This window comes from Limulus polyphemus, unplaced genomic scaffold (assembly GCF_000517525.1).
Source record: "Limulus polyphemus unplaced genomic scaffold, Limulus_polyphemus-2.1.2 Scaffold3828, whole genome shotgun sequence".
Lineage (NCBI taxonomy): Eukaryota > Metazoa > Arthropoda > Merostomata > Xiphosura > Limulidae > Limulus > Limulus polyphemus.
This window is the reverse complement of record NW_013669438.1, coordinates 51403-73140: the sequence shown is the minus strand read 5'-3', so window position 1 is coordinate 73140 and position 21738 is coordinate 51403. Positions and strand designations below refer to the sequence as shown.

Genomic DNA, 21738 nt, shown 5'->3' with positions numbered 1-21738 from the left:
TTTAGAGTCATGTTCTATTCACTGTAAACATTATTAATAACAGTCACATTTAAGATCGATAATATCACTTATAGTTGCATTTGAGACAAACATTATTACTTGGAATTACATTCAAGACAAACATTATTACTTGGAATTACATTCAAGACAAACATTATTACTTGGAATTACATTCAAGACAAACATTATCACTTGGAATTACATTCAAGACAAACATTATTACTTGGAATTACATTCAAGACAAACATTATACTTTAGAATCAAATCCAAGATAATCATAACAACTTGGAGTCATACTTAAGAAACATAATTACAAACACAAAAATATATACACAACGGTCAATACTATACAAATAGACAGTTTCATCTAGTGTCATATTCACGATAAACAATATAACATAACTAGTTATCCCACTTAAATGTGAAATTCACAAAATTCGTTATTACTTGGCGCCACATCCATCGTAAAAACCACCAAATAACGTTGCATATACGATAAGGAATACCAAATACCGTCAAATCTACAGCAAAAGATGAAACTTAGCTTCATATCCACAATAAACAATACCATTTGGTGACGCATCTATAATAAACATTATCCTTTATTACTACTAGATGACGCCACTTTATCCATAAGTATTACAAGTAGCATTAGTACAATAAGGAGTTTACGAAAGATACTGGTTCCCCTTCCCTTTGTATATGGCATCTTTTTTTTTAACTTAAGGAGTTTGTGAAAGAAACTGGTCCCCCTCCCTTTGTTTGTGGTTCATAGTAAAAAGAAAAACTGGCGAACCTTTAAAAAGTACTTTTCATTAGTAATATGTTCTTCAGCTTTCCAACAACAGTCAACAGTTCATATGAGTAAGAAACGTATGGAAAACTAGGTCAAACAACAATATAGGAACACGAAACATCAGACACTCATGATTTACGAATTACCTTTCTTTTTTCCACGACAGCTCCTATGCCTAATGTGAGTCAGCTTTAGGTGACACGTGGATGTTATGACGACCACATTCATGGGACTAACATGGAACTCGTAAGGACTCTTATGATATATAATCCTGGAGAGTTTTTTTACGAAAAAAGGGTGGTCAGAGAAAATCTTATAGCATTCTGATAATGATTTTCCGGTTTTTCAGAAGAGTTACCAATAAGAAGGGGTGTAGTACTATGACGTGGTTGTGTAACAAAACCAGTACCTTAGGGTTTGTTTGTTTGTTGTTAAGCGCAAAGGTACATAATGGGTTATCTGTGTTCTGCCCATTGCGTGTATCGAAACCTGGTTTTTAGTGTTATAAGCCCTCAGGCTTACCGCTGAGCCATCGTGGGGCGATGCCTTAGGGAAATATGCGGAAAATAGTTAACACTTACCAGTATTTCTGATACTGTATCAAAATAAAGAATGCAAAAAAACATGAAATAGCATTAGCACAAAATTAACAAATTATTATTTTTTAAACTACAAACAATAAAATACATGAAAAGAGAAATACTTTGCACTAACAGTTACGAACGTATGTTATTTGTATACAACCATAAACAAAATTATAAAAGCGACACGTTGCTTATTTTAATGACAAAGTTTAATTGTTCAACACAAAGGTCGACGCCAAAAAAGGTATCAATTTAATGCACTCTTTAATAAGCATATTTAGTTGTGTAATACAGACGATAAAACTGAGAAAGAAACGATGCATTGCGCACTTTAATGACCAATACTTGATTGTAATGTTAACATAAGCAGAAATAAAAGAGGAAAGAAATGACATGTAACGTTCCTGGTACTGTAGGGTTGAGTCTTTGTGTTTACCTTGCAACTAAACCAAGATTAACGGATCCGGAAGTGATAAAAGAGATGAGTGAGAGAGGGAAATGAAATTAAGAAACTCTATGCCATGTTTGTTTAAAAAGCATAAAACATAAATTAAGCGATTCAGAACTCTGCAGTATATAAAAATTCAAGGAGTTTCAATCGTTATAACGAATACTGTCAAGGAGAGGCTACCATTTTTGTTAGAAATAGTGCCAACTAAGTTGGTTTTAATTCGATTCTTCACTTTACTCCTAAGTCACTGTACTCTTACTAATAGGTCTTAATTTCTGTGAAAAAATATGTTTGTACTAAATCGCTAATGATTTACTAATTATGCTCTACGTATTAAGTGTTAATGAGTTTAATCTTATTACTGAAATTGGATATCTTACCACGGATACGGATCAGGAAAGAAACTAAGAGGGGAATAATAAATTAAAGAAATAAGAAAAGGAACTGCTGCTTAAACTAACTGATGCTAAACATTTTCATTTAGAATTACCCTTAACTAACTTCACACTCACTTAAACAATCTGTATCCTTTAAACACCTCCTTCTAAGCCTATCTCCATACGACGTATAGCAGAATCTATAGCTAGCTGTCCGTGAAAAGTTCAAGTTAATCTAATGCAACATCTATAACACTTAACGTGTCTCTTAAAGCCAGGTGTCGAGCAGATAAAGGAAAGGCCATGGTAATACAGACTATATCCTATAGTACGTCATGGCATTCCACAAAGTAACAAAATACATTATACGTATTTAACACGCGTGCGTTAATTGAGATCCCCTGTTGGGTCTGCGGAACGTTTTCGGACTTACGATGTTAAACATTTAGGGTTCGATACCTCCGCAGTGAACAGGGTGCAAATGGTTTTTTGACCAGCGTTTCCGTATAAAACTAACAACAGCAACCAGCGTTAACTGATAAAAATATAGGAAATATTCCCTCAGAAAATGTTGTAATCACGCACTTTCTCTTCGTTCTGAGAAATGTTTTTGACACTTAGCTCGCCTCCTTAGTAAGCTACTTGTCTTGCTGGTTTTTTTATTAATAAAAATAATAATTATTGGCGAAGAGCCAGGAGAATGTCACCACACGATATTCCGCTAATCTTACGTGACATTATTACTATATGTTGATCCAAACATGTATCATATAGCCGAATTACCCACAAGTACACCCTAGTTTAAAGTAATTTGATTCTTGTTTTCAACCACCTTATCTTTTCTTTTCATTACTGTTCACTTTTTTGTTACCCTGTTGTACGAAAATGGTTAGAAGCATCATTACAAAAGTGTAACTTTAAACTATCATATTTACAAGTTAACGAAGTCTTAGCTGTCATTATCTTTTTCAACCTGCAATTAGATATACAGCGGCGGAGTGATAACAATCTTCACTCTTTTTCACCTCCGAAAGTAAAACGTAGACATACAATGGGACATTACATCATATATTACAGAAAGGTACAAGATGTATACGAAATGAAATAAAACGTTTGCCTTTAAGATGTTCGTTCCGTGTACTCGTAATACTGGGCCAAGCGTGGCCTAGTAGTTAGTGTGCCGGACTATAAATTCGAGAGTTATCGTATAAATGCGTTTCGTTCTTTGGGGTGGTAGGTGCGTTATAAAAGTGAAGGTCAAATTCGAATATTCCACTAGAGTGGCCTAAGAGTTAGCCGGGGGAGGGGGGGGGTGTTGACTTACTGCCTTCCTTCTAGCAATTCAAAATTAGAGACGGCAAGCGCGTATCTCAGCGAATTTCTGGGAAAAAATAACAAAAACTTATAAACTATATTCATGTACTAAATTTTACTCTTCAGTTCCTCTCTCTTTACTAGGATAATGAGTTAAAATAATTATCACATTTTAAATATCATAAATGACGATCTAGCTTCTGAGACTCCAGGTCACCAGCCATTAATGAATGTATTAGACTGCTAACACAGGCAGTGTGATTGAGCACGAAATGACATGTAATAATTTATGAAATGAGAAGATACAGTCATTATTGTTGGATTTCGCGCAAAGCTACACGAGGGATATCTGCGCCAGTCGTCCTTAATTTAGCAGTGTAAGGCTAGAGGGAAGGCAGCTAGTCATCACCACCCACCGCCAACCCTTGGGCTACTCTTTTACCAACGAATAGTAGGATTGACCGTAACATTATAACCTGGGACAGATACTTGTACAAATTGATATGAGTTAAGAGCGTTTTTTCCCCCATAAATGTCGTTTCGTGCTCTATCACATTGTCTTTGTTAAGCAAACCAATACAATAATTAATGTGTGGTGTCGTGGAGTCTCATAACTTAGATTGTCATTTATGAAATTTAAAATGTAATAAGTTGTAAATTCTTGTTTGATGCACTTTATAAAGTTTTGGTTGAATTTCGAGCAGTACATTAGAATTCCTTTTGTCCTATACTAATGAGGATTTAAATTATTCTTGACTTTGACTCTCACCCCAACAGCCGGACAATTTAAGTATGGTTTGGAAAAAATTTCGAATAAAGCTTTGTTTTAGTTCTTTCTTTTGTGTGTGTGTGTGTGTGTTTCCTTTGCTGTCCGTGTTAGATGTATTCTCTATGTAACATTTCCGGATTTTGCATTTTGCGGATGCTTTTAACCTTATCCCCTGGATATCAGTGAACTAGAATATCAAAACCATACTTCACAAGGTTCTCGCATAAACATTGAGGTAAAGACGACATAGGTAAAGCAACTGGAAACATTCGGGAGTGTTACATTTTAAGTATCATTCTCTACAGACGATATACCCATTTATAACGGCAGAGTTACTTTCCAATATTTTTTACCTTCAAACACAGGTTATGAATGACATTTCTGTACAGACCTGGAAAGGTACTTTCCAGTGTTACTTACTCCAGGTACATGCCACTCGTGAAAAATTCTATATAGACAAAAACAAAGTTACTTTCAAACGTTACCTACTTCAGATGTAGAATACATTATATTTCTATACAGACCCGGAAATATACTTTGCAACGTCACATACTCCAGGTACAGGTTACACATGACATGGGAGGTACTTTGATTGATTTTTAATCTTACAAAATATATTTCATGTTATAAAAAATAGTGTTAAGACTGCTAACGACTAATGGGGCCATGGAAATGCTGGATGGAGCCTGACACCGGACCTGCTTTCTGACGTTATCAAACCCCGGCTTTAGCGAGTAGGCTACTTCTTAAGGCGGAAAAATCGATAAAAGTTTTTATACGAATTTTACTTTCAGTAGAAGCGACCACCTCGCGATCGCTTGACATCCTTTGCGATGTCACACTCTTTATTGACCTGGAAATTGTGCTTATAGAAAGAGAAACTGTAAGATCATATATTTAAATATAACATAAGATTCTTCCTAAGCCAAGAAACTAAATTTTGAAGATGTACCTCAGTTTCGCAGCTAAAATTAAAATAAAGACAGATGAGAAATTTAGTTCGGAATCACAACACAAATAGTTCCACTGAAGTGTAAAAGTTTTCGTAATTTGAAGACAACTGTAAAAAAACAAGGGACGGGATTTATATACAACTTCTTTGAAGTGAAATCATCAAACCATCAAGCTGAATTATTGAACTATATCATAAACTGTACTAACTTGTGCACTTACAACGCTAGAAACCGGGTTTTAAAAAAACCGTGGTGGGAAAAGAGCACAGATAGCCCATTGTGCTTAACTTCAAGCAAAACAAAAACAACTTGTGTCTTGAAAAGTTAATTATAGTAAATGTTCTTATATTCATTCGTAAGTTAATTAAACGGCCACATCAAAAGACCTTCTACGGTTCGGGTATAACCATGCCTGATCTTGAATCACTAAAAAAAAAAGAGGGTGGAACCAGCCAGCAGTTTATGTGACCATTACTAACCGAAGAACAAAATTAACTGTCTCTATTATAACGCCCCCACAACTAAAACCTCGAAGCATGTTCAACAGCATATTGCAGCTCAAGCCTTCAACATTCCGACACGCTAATAACCGTGCCTGGTCCGCCAGAGTATCTTCGCATACTCTAAAACTTGTGTTACAACATATAATTAATATATAAGGCCTCGTAATTGAATTTGGTTTCCAAAAATTAGCCTACAGTTAACAAGTCAAAATACATATTAAAAATCTGCTATTAAGAACGATACAGTTTTTATTGACATTTACTTAATCCTTTTAAAGAAATACCAAACGAATAGCGAATTCATATTATTTTCCCCACGTTTTATTTAAATGCAAAATAAAATTCCTAAAATCAAGAGTAAAAAGAAAAGAATAATAAATTTTATCTTGAAATATAATTTATAGTTTGATATGATTTGTGTGTATATATGAGTGTGGTCCAGTTGTTAACGTGCCGGACTATGGATCTCCAGGTCCATCATTCGCGTCCCGTTACCGAAAATAAAAATGCGCTCCGCACCTTGGAGCCATGTGCGCGTTATAAGGGTTACAGTCAAACCTGTTTGGTCAGACAAGAGTAGTCCACGAGTTGACAGTGGATGCTTTGACTAGCCGACTTTAACAAAATTTTCCATCAGAAAGCAACATATTTAGATTTATATATGCATTAACTCTCCTATTTTGTACGAATCCCATTTCAATCTTCGAAAATATGAATACTTGTACGTTTTTTAATCGGCAACCTACTAGCTCAAAACAAAAATCAAAAATAAGTTATAAAACTTAATTAGGAAGCATAAGTCTCCAAGCTGTTACAGGATTGTATTGAAGTCTGGTAACCGTAGGAAGGAGATTTAAAAAATGGTTTGCTGTAATTCTTTGACCTAACTAGGCTAAAACCATTTTCTTGCAAATATCTAAAATGACTATCTATGCTAGCAAGCAGTCTATAATTTTGAGCTGTTAGACTAGAGGGGAAAGATCAAACTTTATCTAGTGCCACTCTTTGTGCTAATGTTGTTTTAAAAAAAGGTCTTCCAGTACTTCTAGATTATTTCAATATTCTATCCTAGTATCGTGCCATAAATACAAAAGTTATAAAGGGGTAAAGTCTTACTTTTAACCGCGATAAACCACAAAATAGCGGGCAATCCTTTCACACTTTAGTCCTACTTCAACTTACTGCATTAATAGCCATATTGTCCCAGTGTTGTGGATGAACCAGGAAAACTTTTGAAGTGGTAGAAATAAGAGGCCTAGCGTTAGGCCTACTCAGTATTTAAAATGTCCGTGATAGTTGGGTCTTACCGCATCCTCTTGAATCAGTGCAAAGCTACTAGGCATCACGTCTCTTAACTGTTTCAACAAGCATGCGAGGGCATTTCCCGAATTAACCGTTATATTCAGCTGCCAACTAGTCAACCTGTCAAACAACACGAGCTGTGCTGACAACAAAGGTATCAAGAAACGGGTTTCTGCTTAACCAAGCTTTAAAAATAGTGTTGATAACATTAAACAAACCAGTAAATGTAAACTGATCACAGCAGAGTCGAAATTTTCCTTGTTCAATACAAACCTTTTAACTTTGTGAACAGCAGAGAATATTTTACTTGTACTAAAATACATTCATTTATATCTACATTGTTCATTACATTAAGAAAACTCGTAAGATTAACAAATTTGAGTATCGTTTAAAATATACTTGTTTTTTTATGTAGATAAAAAAAAAGGCTTAATATTAAAATCGGTTTCAATGTTTTGTCATCAACTAAAGTATTAATACTTACGGATTCACTAAATTTGTATAATTATATTTTATTTTATTAAATTAATAATACAAAAGTATATTTTTCAAAGTATTTCGAAAGAAAGTGAATATTTAATGAAATGATCAAACTTGATGCTACTATAGAAAGCCGATAAAACAGTCGTCCCCAATTATTTTCCACACTGAGCCACTTCATATGATGACATGCAAAGAGTCAGAGCCTGAGCTTTTTGGGGAGCACATCATTCCCCAAATACAATTTTAAAATACTTGATCATTGTGTGATCCATGAATCGGGTTTTCGAGGGCCTTCTGTAAACCGCCTACTTGGGACCACTGATATAAAATAATGGAATACTGTAATGACTTACAATTAACAAGTTACTGATCAACAAACATGAATATAAGACTTGAGATGGAAGTTTAAACCACGTTAACATGTTCTATTAACATGTAAAAATTAGCACAAACAAGGGTAACATTGACGTTCAGTACAGAAAGATTAAACAAAATTCATTACCTTATATCTCTTTCACATTGTATAACTGGGATTTAATAGAGTGATGAGGGTTAATTACACTTCATAAGAATAATGTTTCATGTTCCTGTTTCTTTTGAAACTACTTCCCCATCCTTATGTGTGCTCAACCTAGTGACCATGATTATGTACTAAAGTCTGCCACTGCAACTTGCATTGTAAGAATACTCTAACAAGGACCACAAAGTCAATCTTGGGGTTTCCGTTGCACGTGGATGCCCGCTTCTAGAATCAAGAGTAAGTAAGACCAACACACAAAAAGTCAGTTGGAGCTACATTAAGGGAATTGACAAGCATATGGTTGTATGAGATGGGCATTATTCCAGTTCCTTCAACCATTGTTTTTCATGAGAACAACTGTTGATTTGAAAGTGTGACTCTACGCTTGTGAGCTTTAGTAAAGATTAAATCTTTGTTGTTGTTTTTTTTTGTTAAAGATGCCAGAAGATATGCCAAGCTATATTTCAATGGATGTCTTGGTTCTCTTTTGAAACCACAACCTTTGCTCTGGATTAAATTAGGTTTTGAAACCTGTTACCATTCTAAAAGTTTTTCCACTCCCATAGAGATCACTGAAGGCTTGACTTAAAATATGTTGTATCTTAGCTCTAGTTACTGAACAATCCTGTAAAGCAGCTGATGTAATGCACCACTGCTTTACATTAGCATATGAAATTGTTCTCATAAAGTATAATTAATCCTACATAAATCTCTTTCACATACTATAACTAGTGTAAAATGATGTAACTAAGATCCAATACACCTATTTGACACTAACTGCATAACAAGATGTATTAAAATAAGATTCTTTACACCTGTTTGATACTAGTCACATAACAAAATGTTTGTGATTTAATACATCTATTTGACACTATTTATATAACACGATGTAACAAGAATTCAATACATCTTTTTTGATATGGTGTAATTATGTAGTGCAATGTAACAAGGATTCAATACATGTTTGACACTTATTGCGTAGCAAGATTAAACTGAGATTTAATACATCTGTCTGACATGATCTAATCAGGATTCAATACAGTATATCTATATTTTCTAACTTCTGCAGAAAAATAAAGTAATAAAGCAAAAAAAGTTCATTCCCAATAAAATTTAATGATTTACAAATTACACTTCAGAGTTAAAAAAGATAACGTATAAATTACGTGTTGCAGTAGAAATGCTACATGTACAAAACTTCTCAGGATAGATTTTTATGAAACTCCAGTAATTTTGAATACAGATATGCTATGAAATGACCTTAATATTTTACTTCACAGATCTCCAAAGTTGGTGAAAATATAACCTCTATTGAAATCAACTGCATTACCAGAAACTACACAATGAGCTCGAAATTTCACAATATCTAACACTGTTGCAGGTATATCCTGGCTAACCAATACATCTTAAATAATCAGCATGGTCACAATATTTTACGAAGTCAGACCACTTCTCACACGATCAAAGAGAGCTAAGAATTATGATAATGATATTTTCATAGTGGTTACTGATGTTAATAAATGGTCCTTGGATAACTGGGAGTTTAGATTGAAACTCCTTCTAATGATCATCAGTTTTTATATAGTTTAACAGTTCAAATTATTTCTATGACAACCAAAATTTTTCATATACACAATCAAAGTTCATGTTCTTGTGTTTGCTTGACATTTTTTGAAAGGTTTCACAAATTTAACAGTACTTTCATTATAAATGTCGGGCTAGGGTCCTCATGAATTCAAATTAATACTTCTATCTACAAATAATAGTTTTTAATTGTCTACAAATTCAAGCTGATATATCCATAATCAACCAAGTGTTGAGATGGTGCTAAGTTAATCAGGACTTCCAACTAGTGATGCCATGTCTTGCCAACATGCTCAGGAACACATCATATTGGTATTACAAGGTTAGTGAGCAGTTCACGAACAGCAGGGTAAATACTGCATTCACCTGGGAGGAAAAAGTAAATTCTTGAAATTTCAAAATAGTAATAACAAGTTCATAAAGAAATGTACTCAAAAATTATTAACAGATTACCGTATTGGCCCGAATATAAGGTGACCCCATTTTCAGATACCATGGGAAAGAAAAAAATTGAGTGTCATAATGTCCCTTTTTTTAGGTCCACAAAAACAAAACTATAACTGAAGAGCCTTCAGGTGGATTAGTTGCAAGAATTAGCGATGACCTTGAGTGAACATCTGGTGCGCATTCAAAGAAAGATGCAACCTGGACATTCAGGAATGCTACATCACAGAGTACGGGGGAAGGGCCCTGTTGTCGGCTGTGATTATAAGGCCACTATGAATTATACAGCTTATATATTAATCAAAAAACATCGCCTTATAATCGGGCCAATATGGTATTTGAGAAAACTGCTGTATAAAATTATCGATTAGGAGTATTTTTACAGTAGTTTATTAGAACATATTTCACTGAAAAAATAATAGTATGAAATCTGAGTGTTTTACTAAAACAGTAATTCTCAATCTGTGGTCTGTGGGATCCATTCAGGTGGTCCATGGAAAGGTTGCACAATTAGTGCAAGAAAGTAGTGTGTATAGATCCCATTGTGGTCCACTGAGATAAATAAACAAATACTGGTGTCCACAATCAAAGTTTGAGAACCACTATGCAAGAAATCCATACATTTCTTTTGAGATATGCTTACAAGTAAATATTTCTGGAGATCAGAAATTACAACAAAACTAATCATAATAAAAACAACTAGTTATCCAAACCTTGTGGAGGATTGTACTCATTAAAACGACGCAACATGTTGCCGATGACTGAAAGAGGGTCTGTAGGGGACAAGGAAGAATGACCTCGTCTGTCCCACAGCTGGGTTACGTTATTGTTGATGTCATAGAGAATGGGAACTACAACTGTCTGGGGTTCAACACCAGGAGCCAGGTTCAGCCCAATTCTTGTAAGTTGAAACTGTTAGGAAATGAAATAAGACAGTTATTTATTACACTTTAATAAAACTGAACATGAAATTAACAACTTTAGTTCTTTTAACTAGGATTTGTCAAAACTTTTACTATAAACTTACAAAGAGCAGAATCTTGTTTTGGACCATAAGGACTGCCGACATTCCAGTTAAAGCAATAGGGGGTGCTGCTGGAGGTATTGTTAAACAGAACTGAACGGCCCACTTGAGATTCCTGTCTGGTGCCTGTTGGAAGATGATGCTTTATAGTATCAAGATGGACCATTTTGCAAGCACAGAAGCCACTATAAAAATCTACATTCTTTTCAATCACACTATTCGTACATAACTATAGTCATGTGATCACTATTAGCTGCATTTTAAATCATCATAAAATTAAATGCTCCATTTTTGACAAGAAATATAGAGATTAATGAGTTGTAGTTCTAGCCAACACCAGTTTTATAACAATTTATAAGTACTGTTACAAAATATCAATCAAAAGGTACTTATAACCAACCAAAAATTATGAAATATTACAAACAATCAGTTTAGGTTGTTTGGTTATATTTACAAAGGAAAGCACACAAAGTCATAACTTTTTGATTATTCTTGTAATAATTAAAATCATAAAATAATTTGCATGTATCATTATCCACACGTGATTATTAAGTCAACATTATTCACATAAATTTTATACACATCATCACATGTTAGATAATAACCATAGTTGTTCAATCAAATACAGTAATATTAGAATAATGCAACAATCTGTAACTGTAAATATATATATATAACCATAACACTTAAATTATCATTACAGTTATATAATAATACGTAGCATTATAACAATAAAATAATTGTCATTGAATCTATACATCACCATAATACTTGAATTACCATTGTAGTTACATAATAATATGTAGCAGCCATCATCATGTCTTCAGATACGTTAACCCATCTTTATAAATCACACATATATTAGGTATCATTATAGCCACATTTAAAAGCATGCCAAACACAAGCTCTTCCAAACTCACTTCAGCATACAAAAATATGTATTTAAAAAAAGAACACTGAACTACAACAGTTTTAACTTGAAAAATAAGTATTGATACTTTGACCATTTTTTTTTTATAACTATTGCAGAATATGAATTTTTTATAATTAACAGAAAAGAAACACCTATACACTCTAAGCTGCATAAAAATATATTATCACAAACTTGCAATTCAAAAAAGCTACCTACTCTTATCAGAACAATTAGTAGTTAATTTAACCTTTTTGTTGTGTTGTGCTACAGAACTTATAGCATGATTTCTGTTTGTCTGTGTGTGTTATGCTGTTCAATCTATGGCATATACTTTCTCTCACTATTTCTCCACATATATATACATATATATTTGTCTTGGTTATGCATATATTGTTTTTTTTTAGTGGTTACATGTTGTGTAATTCACATGAAAAACATGTGACTATCACATACTTTCCTTACGATAATATGTTTTTTGCAGAGGATTTGGGGATAAATCTTGGGACCTCTCTGACACTGACTGCTTTACTTCTGCAGCTGTATACTGCTGTTTAGCCATGATAATATATGCTTTCACTTGCACAAGATTTATCTCAAACAAGTTTTGAATACTAGATGCCTGTAAAATGTTTGTCATATGTATGTATAGCAAGACCAATAATTTAAAAAAATTGTAACACTAAGCCTAAGAATGTTGCACAAACAATCTGAATGAATAAGATGTCACAAAACAAAGGATTCTACCATGAAATCATCAACATTCTGTTCTAAAAACTGCTACCACAGCAAAGGGCTATTTTTGGGCGTTATCCTAATAATACTTTATAAACTCATAACTGATCAACCTTGTTAACAGTGACCTTGTTTGACCCATATTTCATTCAGCCAGAATACCCACTTTCAAATACCAAGTATGGTTGGATAACTATTCAATAGTTATTAAATATACAATAAATATTTAATCTGTGATCCTATTAATGGTTTGTTTCTAATGGCAATCAGAAACATCTTAAAGATTTGAGATTTAAATACTAAATTCACATAAAACTGTAAACAATGACAAGTAATAAATATACATAAACAGTTTTTCAAATAGCTCATTAGTGATTTTAAATATAGTAAATCACATTATTTCCTGAGCGTATACAAACAAACACAGTTTCAACTTACCAGTTCAAGCCGCATTATATTTATGCAGTCTTTCAATATCCTAAGAGAAGCATTCAGGATGCGACCAAAAGCTATAAAGGCATTCGGTTTATACGGTATACCAACAACCTGCAAGAACACATAACACTGAAATTCACACTTCCTTAATAAAATGGGGAAAAATAATAAATTCTTTTCAAAACTAGTTGCTGCAACAGATGTTGTGTTCCATAGTTGAACTTTAATATAATGGATATAATCTTCAAGTGGAGGATACGTGCAGATGGTGGGGATATATTTATATCCTTTCACTGAATCTAAAATTAGTAAATCAGCACATCTAAAAATCTTTAAAACAAAATATGAAACATGCAATCAGTGCTCAGAAAGTGAAATCTGTAATCATATAATTAGTTACTTGAAGATTCTGAGCAACATTTTTGGATTGTTGAGAGGATTCTTTTATTATTCATATAATGTCATACACAAAACAGTATACAAGTGATGAAGCCAGGTGAAAAGCATTTAGCCATAGCAACTAAGCTTAAACAGTACATGACTTTAATGGGGCTTTACTGTGCCAAATATATATTTCTAAATCTTAGACTTCAACAGTAAGTTAACTTTATAAATGAAATAAGAAAAGTATTAGCTTTTGAGAAAAATAATATAATTAAATGGGTTAGTGAGGATGATTTCTCTCGAAATGAATCCTCTTAATCATATAATAAATAAAGTTGGTAAACTTGACAAATTTTGGAACTGTGAAACTATATACATCATTACTCTAAAATTACCAAGTGTACCTTAACAAAATTTGGCAGGCTCTTTCTTAGTAAATATTACAAAACTGTTGCACATAAAAAATGAGATTTTTTTAATGACATGTTTCTATTAAAAATTTGACTATGAACTTCCAAAGCCTTTACTTAGTCAGTCGGAGAGAAAGGTGATTTTGATACTAAGATTAAAAATACTTCTTTTCATAGTACATTTGCATAACCTTTCGACCTCTTAAATGAATTTCAAAAGTTTTTGGATAAGTTTGGTTTGTTTTGAATGTCATGCAAAGCTACATGAGTGCTATCTGTGTTAGCCATTCCTAATTTAGCAGTAATAGACTAGAAAGAAGGCAGCTAGTCAACACCACTCACCACAAACTTTTGGGCTACACTTTTATTAATAAATAGTGGGATTAACTGTCATATTATAATGCCCCCAGAGTTGAAAGGACGAGCATGTAACAGTATTTGAACTTGCAACCCTCAGATTGCGAGTGAAGTGCTCCAACCACCAGACCATGTCAGGCCCTTTTGGTAAGACTTTATATTTTATCTCTTATTTTCTCTACCCTAACATTAACTGTAGATAAATCATTAATGTACAGTGAAATGAAAAGTTGAAAAATATGAAATACATCGAATAATACTAGTTTCCCTCTGCACTGACTACATTTTTGATCAGAAAGTTCTAAACTACATATCTTAACACCTTCAACTGTTAACCTTTTTCAAGTCTGTTTTCTTTTACTTTTATGGTTTTATTCCCATTCTTTGTACCATTGGAACAGTGATACTTGTGTAAAAAAATAATAAATTATAGTGAGAGTCCACTAACTGTTTCCTATAAAGCTAATATAACAGCAAGTGATCTAATTTCATATTTTACATCAGTATTTAAACTAGTGTAGTTTTAGACATTTTTTTTTACTGAAGTTTGGTTAGACTAAGCTAACAAATTTATAATCTTTAAATTTTAGTTACTTTTGTTAAAAAATATATGACAATAAATAAAGCAATAAACATAAAAACAAGAATTTCTATGTACTTACTGCATATTCAAGCTGTTTGCACTCAAGTAAAAAATATCTGACATTGTACCCTAAGCCTTGTTGAGTCTCAGAAATTGAGGTGTTCAAAAAATTAATGTAACTTTCAAATATATCACTTAGAACACAAACAAAATATCAAGCACTAGGACAGAATGTTCCAAAACTTCTAATTTATGCAGCTTTCTAAGAAAGCTATAATTAAGTTAAATAAATTCCTCCAGTTGCTCAGAGCAGTAAAAAAATGACTACACAACAAAGCATTTCTATAAAGTGAATACTCTCAATGCAAAATTCAAAAGGACAGTTGTAAGCTTCATACAGAGCAAAATCTTCTCGTTCAACTCATTGTAAACATGTCCATCATTCATGTAAAGTTGGTTAGCAAACAATCTCAAAAGTCACAGAGAGAGTGGGTTTGACAAATATATTGATATTTCAACAAATAAAGAAAGGAAAGGGTTCAGCTTTTAGATTGTTGTTTGTAATCATGTATAGTTTCAGTTTCTTATTGGTTGGAAATTTCAGTAGCCTATCTTAGAAATTATAAATATCTGAAGTGAAGAATTTGAAGCTGAAGCACATAACTGACACAGAAAAATGAAGTTTGAGATTTTTTAAATATTTCATTTTGAAGTTAAGAAATTAACACTTAGGTAACATAAATATTTTAATTATAAATTACATTTCCATCCATGTTGATATATATTGCCATACATTGATAATAATAGGATGTGTAATTATATATTTTAAATGTAACACTATAAAAAGATCATCGTTTTGCTCCGATCATACAAAAAAATTTAAGCTCAAGAACATACAAACCATCATTGTAACTAACTGTATGTAGCTAAAAGTGCCTTGGGGATGATAATTCCCTAATATTTTGCAGAAAATCTGCATACTCGCAAACTCTGAGGTTCAATGTAAGGTAAATTGAGTCAATAAAAACTGCACAATACCAAACCAATTTCTATTATAGGTTTAATATAAACCACATTACTAACACAAGAGAACAATCAATATAATCATTGTTTATGAAAGACTGGTACATGGTAATACTGAAAAAGCTATGTGAAGCAGTTGTCTTGGTTAATTGGTACCTTTAAAGTTGACTTAAATCTTAATAAATTCATGTTCACTTAACATTTTTTTAAATAAAAACTATAACTACAAATAACTGCAAGAAAAAATGTAATGATAAACTTGAATATTACACAAAGTAGAAAGACAAATTAACTTGAGCTATATAACATTTATAAAGTTCTTAAATACTAGTGATTTTAACTAAAGTGCTAGAAAACATTACACTCATATAGATTTAATCATCCATACAATAAATTATTACTAGCCTAATAAGCAGAAATATTATTTTGCTAACATCAAACAAACTTATGAGTGATTTTGTTTTCTAATTTCCCAAATTAACTTAGACACCAATTAGTAATAAATAATATACTGTTCACATTCCTACCTTTGTATCAAAGAACCTTTCTAAGACTTGTAACTCCTCTGGATTCCATTGGTCCTTGTATTCAGGTGCTGCTACTAGCTTTAGATTCAGCGATTGGAGAGTAATGGTGTTGAGAATAACTTTACAGTGCATTGTTTCAACATTAAACTGCAGAACTCCTGGCTCACTGGACTGTACAGAGGTCAGCTAAATGGGTGAACATAAAGAATTACTAACTTATATATTTCTCTCCCATTTCATAAAAGTAGAAAGAACACTCACCACAGTGGAGGTAAAAAAGCAATAATCAGAATGTTCAGTCCACCTGTAAGTTCAATTGATTGTTTCATATGCTCAAAAAAAAAAAGAGATAAGCAGAAAAAAAAGCATTTATCAAATTTTCTTCCCAAAATAACATCAAATTATGCAATAAGCTGCTGCAAACACTTCATTAACTGCTTCAGCTGATCCACTAACCGCAGTATTTCATCCAAGTGTGAAACAAAAAAAGTTCTTGCAACATACTGAAAGCTTTATTGACAAAAACAAACAAATTATAGCCAGCAAGTAACTTTTAGGCAGGAACTGGATTAGTTAACAAATAATTATTCTTAACTCTAAACCAACCAAATCTGAGTAATCAGTAAAGTATATATCTCACATAGAGAAAAAGTAATACTATTCTAAAACAGCATAGTTTGTATATGCAATACTAATATATGCATATATATTGCTATAGTGGTATAGTAGAAGCACAGGACTCAGGAACAAGACCTGAGCAAAAAGACATCATTAACATGTATGCCAAGACATCAAAAAAGAAAAAAAACAAATAGAAAGCCTATTTGTCAAGAAAGTGACAGGAAGTCTACTCCTCATGGAAGGTGAAGGAAAGAGAAAATAAATATATATAGCTAATTGCACAGGCAACAAAGATATTGTAATTAAAGAATATCTTAAACAATCACCAGGTTTTATTATATTTTTATTTTAAGAGGATTACATTTCAAGCTAGTGGTATTTGTCAGATCATACAGCTTAAAACCAACGAAAAGAAAAACCAGGATCCATGTGATGCAACCTCTCTAAAAATAGTGGAAAATGTAGAAAACTCCAACATGTTTCTTGAGAAAAAGAAACCAAAAGAATGAACCACCAGAGAGAAATGTCATATTTTTGTTACAAAGCAACAGAGATGAAAGCTTCCAAAAGTACAGCAAGGTCAATTGAAGGTCAAGAGAAAAATGATAAAACTGGTTTATGAAGCTCCTAAAGCACCAGAGCAATCTTCAAGAAACTAGAGAAGAAACAAATAATTAGGAATCAGGCACAGGATTTTAATCTCTACTGTACAGCATGAGTATCAATGACTTGGGTCTTATTTTAAGTTTATTACATTTTATATGTGATCCTTTATGCTAACTCTTTTATCAAGTATCAATGACAAATAGCTGAACATGAACTAATGAATTTTGCAATACTCAGAACTTTGTTTTATATTCCTGTCAGTATACAGTGACATCACATATTTACAGCATGATGTGGTCTGAATAATTACTTAAGTGAGTTCACAAACAAAACTATATATAGCTAGCATTCAAAGTCTAAAAAGTGGACTTTAGGATGACTTCATGTTGTACTTAAACAAAAAATAAAAAATGATGGACTATTAGCATCATGTTAAAAAAAACCTGAGAGAAATAATCATACAGATCACAAAGACTACCAATAAATGAAGTAATTCCTAATAAAATTATAAAAACTGTTTATTAAAATAAAGCAAGTAATGGCTAGAGGTATTTGAAGACATACATGCAAAAAGTAAAAAAATTTAAACGATGTAAGTAATGTAACTCAGATGGATCCAGTGTTAAGTTGTGAATGACATATCCATTGTTAAGGTGTGAATGAGGGTTCAAGCAGCATCTGTTTGCTAAATTTCTTAATAAGCATGTAGGTGGGAACTTCCATAATTAATGAGAAAATCATGATTTTTGGGTAAGCTGAAAACTGAAATAACACTTTAAAGCAGTGTTGGTCCACTGGTCCAAGCCCATTTCTTTAAAGATATACATATTCTAACTCAGAAGTTGCTATGTGTATCTTCACTAAACATTAATTCTTTTGTACACACAAAAAAATCAGGTATCTTAATAAAATATTTTTACTATAGATTTGTCTGCAAAATTCTTTTTAATTTTACAGTTTATATTTCATTTGTGTAACCTAAATAAATATCAACAGTTATTTTTGGTAAAACTTTATCTTTTATTTTCACTACCATAATACTAACTGCATTTTCACTAAATACTGAAATCATCAACGTACAGTGAAATTAAAACTTGAAAAGTATAAAATACAATAAACAGTACAATTTCTTCTTTTTCACTGACTATAGTAATGATCACAAATAAAGTTACAGTTTCAACTGCTAACATTTTCTGTTTTAATTTTATGGCTTTTTTTGTCTTTTATAATTACACTAACTAAAGTATTAGCTGCTGTGTAGTAATAAATCACAGTGGAAGCCTATTAACTGTTTCTTGCAGAGTTAAAGTAAACACCACGTGACAGTCAGGTGTCTACATACACAGGTTTGAACTAGTGTATGTTATGCTAAGCTGAAAAAGTTGATAATTTTTATATTTTAGTTACTTCTGTTAAAAAAACAATAAATAAGATACATACATAACAAAAAAGGGTCCGTGGTATTCACTGACACTAGAGGCAGTTTGCTTTGAGAAAAGTTTCTTCTGTAAGTCTCACAAATTTGGGTGGACAAAAAACAATTTGTGTCACTTTTCAAATATAAAATTTAGAATACAAAATGGAATGTCCTAAAACTACAATATGTACCTGGCTTTCTAAGTAAGCTAAAACAAGTTTCAAAAATTCCATTAACTGTTCAGAGTAACATTATAATGATCTCACAGCTAAAGATTTTGGTTAAGGGAATAATGCAGGTACCAAAATTAAAACACTGGTAACTATCTTCCTGTAGAAGAGATCCTACTCTTTCTACTTGTTATAAAAATGTCCATCAGCCATGTAAAGTTGGTTAGCAATCAAAGTCAAATGTCAGAGTGAGAGAGGAGGGACTTTAATTGTAGTTTCACATATATATAGATATCTCAGAAAATCAAGAATGCAGTGGGTGCAAATTTTGAATTCTTTCTTGTAATTATGTATAGTTTGTGCCCCTAATTGGTTAGAAACTGCAGCAAACTATATTTAGTGTGACAAAACTCTGAAGGAAAGAAGTCAGCACTCAGGCTCATCACATGACACAGAAAAATAAGATTAATAATTTGATACTTCTTTTTAAAATTAAGAATTTAACACTCAGATAATGTACAAATTTAAACTATAAACTACATTTTCATGCCAAATTAACGTACACCGAAAATTAAGTGGTTTAATTAAATTTTGAATGTAACCTTATAATGGTCTTTGATCCAGCTGTAGAGAGAGTTAATAGATGTGGTGGAAGAAAACAGATCATTGAAGTGTATGTGCAACATATTATCTTGGATATACTAGCTACAAAGTTATCACATACAAAAACACAATGTTCTAATATACAATATACAAACTTCATAGCTAAAGTATAGAACAGTATGCCATCATAATTTTGTTAATTATGAAGTTATGGTATACAAAGAAATATGCTAGGTAACTCACTGCTGTTCACAAGAATAATCAAATAAATCATTCTATGAGGCAAATTCATGAAAAAATAAAGATATCATAGTTTTTCAAGAGAAATTCTCATTTCTGATATACAGTAATGTGTCATTCTAAATAAGAAAGAAGTAGAGTTAAATCTTCCTAAAAATTACATTTCTACAGTATATAACAGTATCACATGGTAAAAAAACTGTGTTATGAAGCTATTCAATGCAGATAAAAAAAACAATTACATACAAAGACAGACTCAGTGGTCTGGAACTTACACTGTCATCTTTTTGAATTGCTCTTTGAAGATTATATCTCATGAACACACATCCAAGAAAACGTTCTAATGGGGAGTAGTGGCATGGTGGTGCCCCCTGGGGAGGAGCAACTGGACTACATAATAGATCAAATGCCTTGTGTGATAAAACTGTTGGGACAGCAGCAGCCCATGAACGGTGAGGAAGTACTCGAGAGCTTGTGTGTGAGATTCCAGCTAGAGATAATAAAATAAGGACTTAGAAACAAAACTTCCTATTTGCCAATCCATGAAAAGTAATATCATGCTTGATGAAGATATTTAGAAAAAACAGACCAAAATAAATATCTTCACCTTAAAGGTTATATAAATTAAGTGAAATTAATCTTACTGATTAGTTAGATTTAGCAAGTTATTTTTATTTATTATTTTGTTATTACAACTGCCAAAAGGCACACTCCTTGTACTGGTTACTTTGGCTTTAGAGATGAAACCAGATATTTCCACTTTACTGTTTAGCTCAGTTTTAGTGTTATGGCGAGATATATCAGTTGGATTTTTGTGTTAGAACAAGACATTTTCATTTTATTATCTTGTTGGGTTTTACAGTTATAACAAGATATTTCTATTTTTCTGGACAGTAACATAAGAAAAAAACATTTCTAAAGTTACACGTACTACTTATAAATACTAAGATATTTACTTTATTAAAACTGCTTTTATTTACTTTGTTTAGTGTGTTCAGTGCCAGCAGCTTGAGGGCTATGTAATGCAGGATGACCACTGCTGCCTGGACTCTGGGCAGCTCCTAATGGTCGTGGAGAAGGACGAGGGACAGATGGACTTCCTGGCCAGCCACCAGGTGCAGGACTGGACAAAGAAAGACTACCAGCTGAGTTGCTGGGTGGAAAAGGTGATCCTCCTTCTGCATGGCCTAGTTAAAATAAACAAACTATATCATATAATTTGCATTTAAAATTTAAAATACAGTTGAGATGTCACGATGAAAAATGACTTTCTTTTCCATGGTCAACTTAAAAATAGAAAGTTTGTATCATTAATTAATGATTAACCTTAAGAAAAACTGCTCAGAGCAATAGGTGATTATAAATCCCATGGCCTGATAAAAGCATACTGTTTGATCTATATCTATGTAATCTGTGGTTAAACCTATTATTTTAAATAAATTATAATAATTTTCATTGCACATTTTGTCTCAACTTTTAGTTGTATTTAAAATACAGTGATTCTTCTACTCCTAAATCAAGTTAAAGGTAAATAAATTACATAAGTATTTTGATCAAATTCCCGAGTTAACTGTATCTATACTTTGAACAATAATATATATATATATATATAT

General features: G+C 32.3%; 2 protein-coding genes across 7 annotated transcripts in view; both read right to left on the bottom strand.

Annotated features, from left to right (window-relative positions):
* The window catches only part of LOC106470113 (serine/threonine-protein kinase 26-like), a 35990-nt gene extending 29062 nt beyond the window's left edge, over positions 1–6928 (bottom strand). For 2 of the 5 annotated variants that reach the window (XM_022398685.1, XM_022398689.1), the window contains exon 1: positions 2344–2723. The gene's annotated coding sequence lies outside the window, so the exon portion shown is untranslated. The other 3 variants (XM_022398688.1, XM_022398687.1, XM_022398686.1) reach the window with 3 other exon arrangements.
* Positions 6929–9148: 2220 nt separating this feature from the next.
* LOC106470111 (mediator of RNA polymerase II transcription subunit 14-like) overlaps positions 9149–21738 on the bottom strand; it is a 62628-nt gene continuing 50038 nt past the window's right edge. For both annotated transcript variants that reach the window (XM_022398680.1, XM_022398682.1), the window contains exons 30-36: positions 21106–21312; positions 20401–20615; positions 16469–16654; positions 13188–13295; positions 11108–11230; positions 10794–10992; positions 9149–10002 (exon numbers count right to left, since the gene is read on the bottom strand). In XM_022398680.1, coding sequence (XP_022254388.1) covers positions 9941–10002; positions 10794–10992; positions 11108–11230; positions 13188–13295; positions 16469–16654; positions 20401–20615; positions 21106–21312 — 1100 coding nt within the window. In that variant the 3' untranslated portion in view covers positions 9149–9940. The remainder of the gene's footprint in view (positions 10003–10793; positions 10993–11107; positions 11231–13187; positions 13296–16468; positions 16655–20400; positions 20616–21105; positions 21313–21738) is intronic.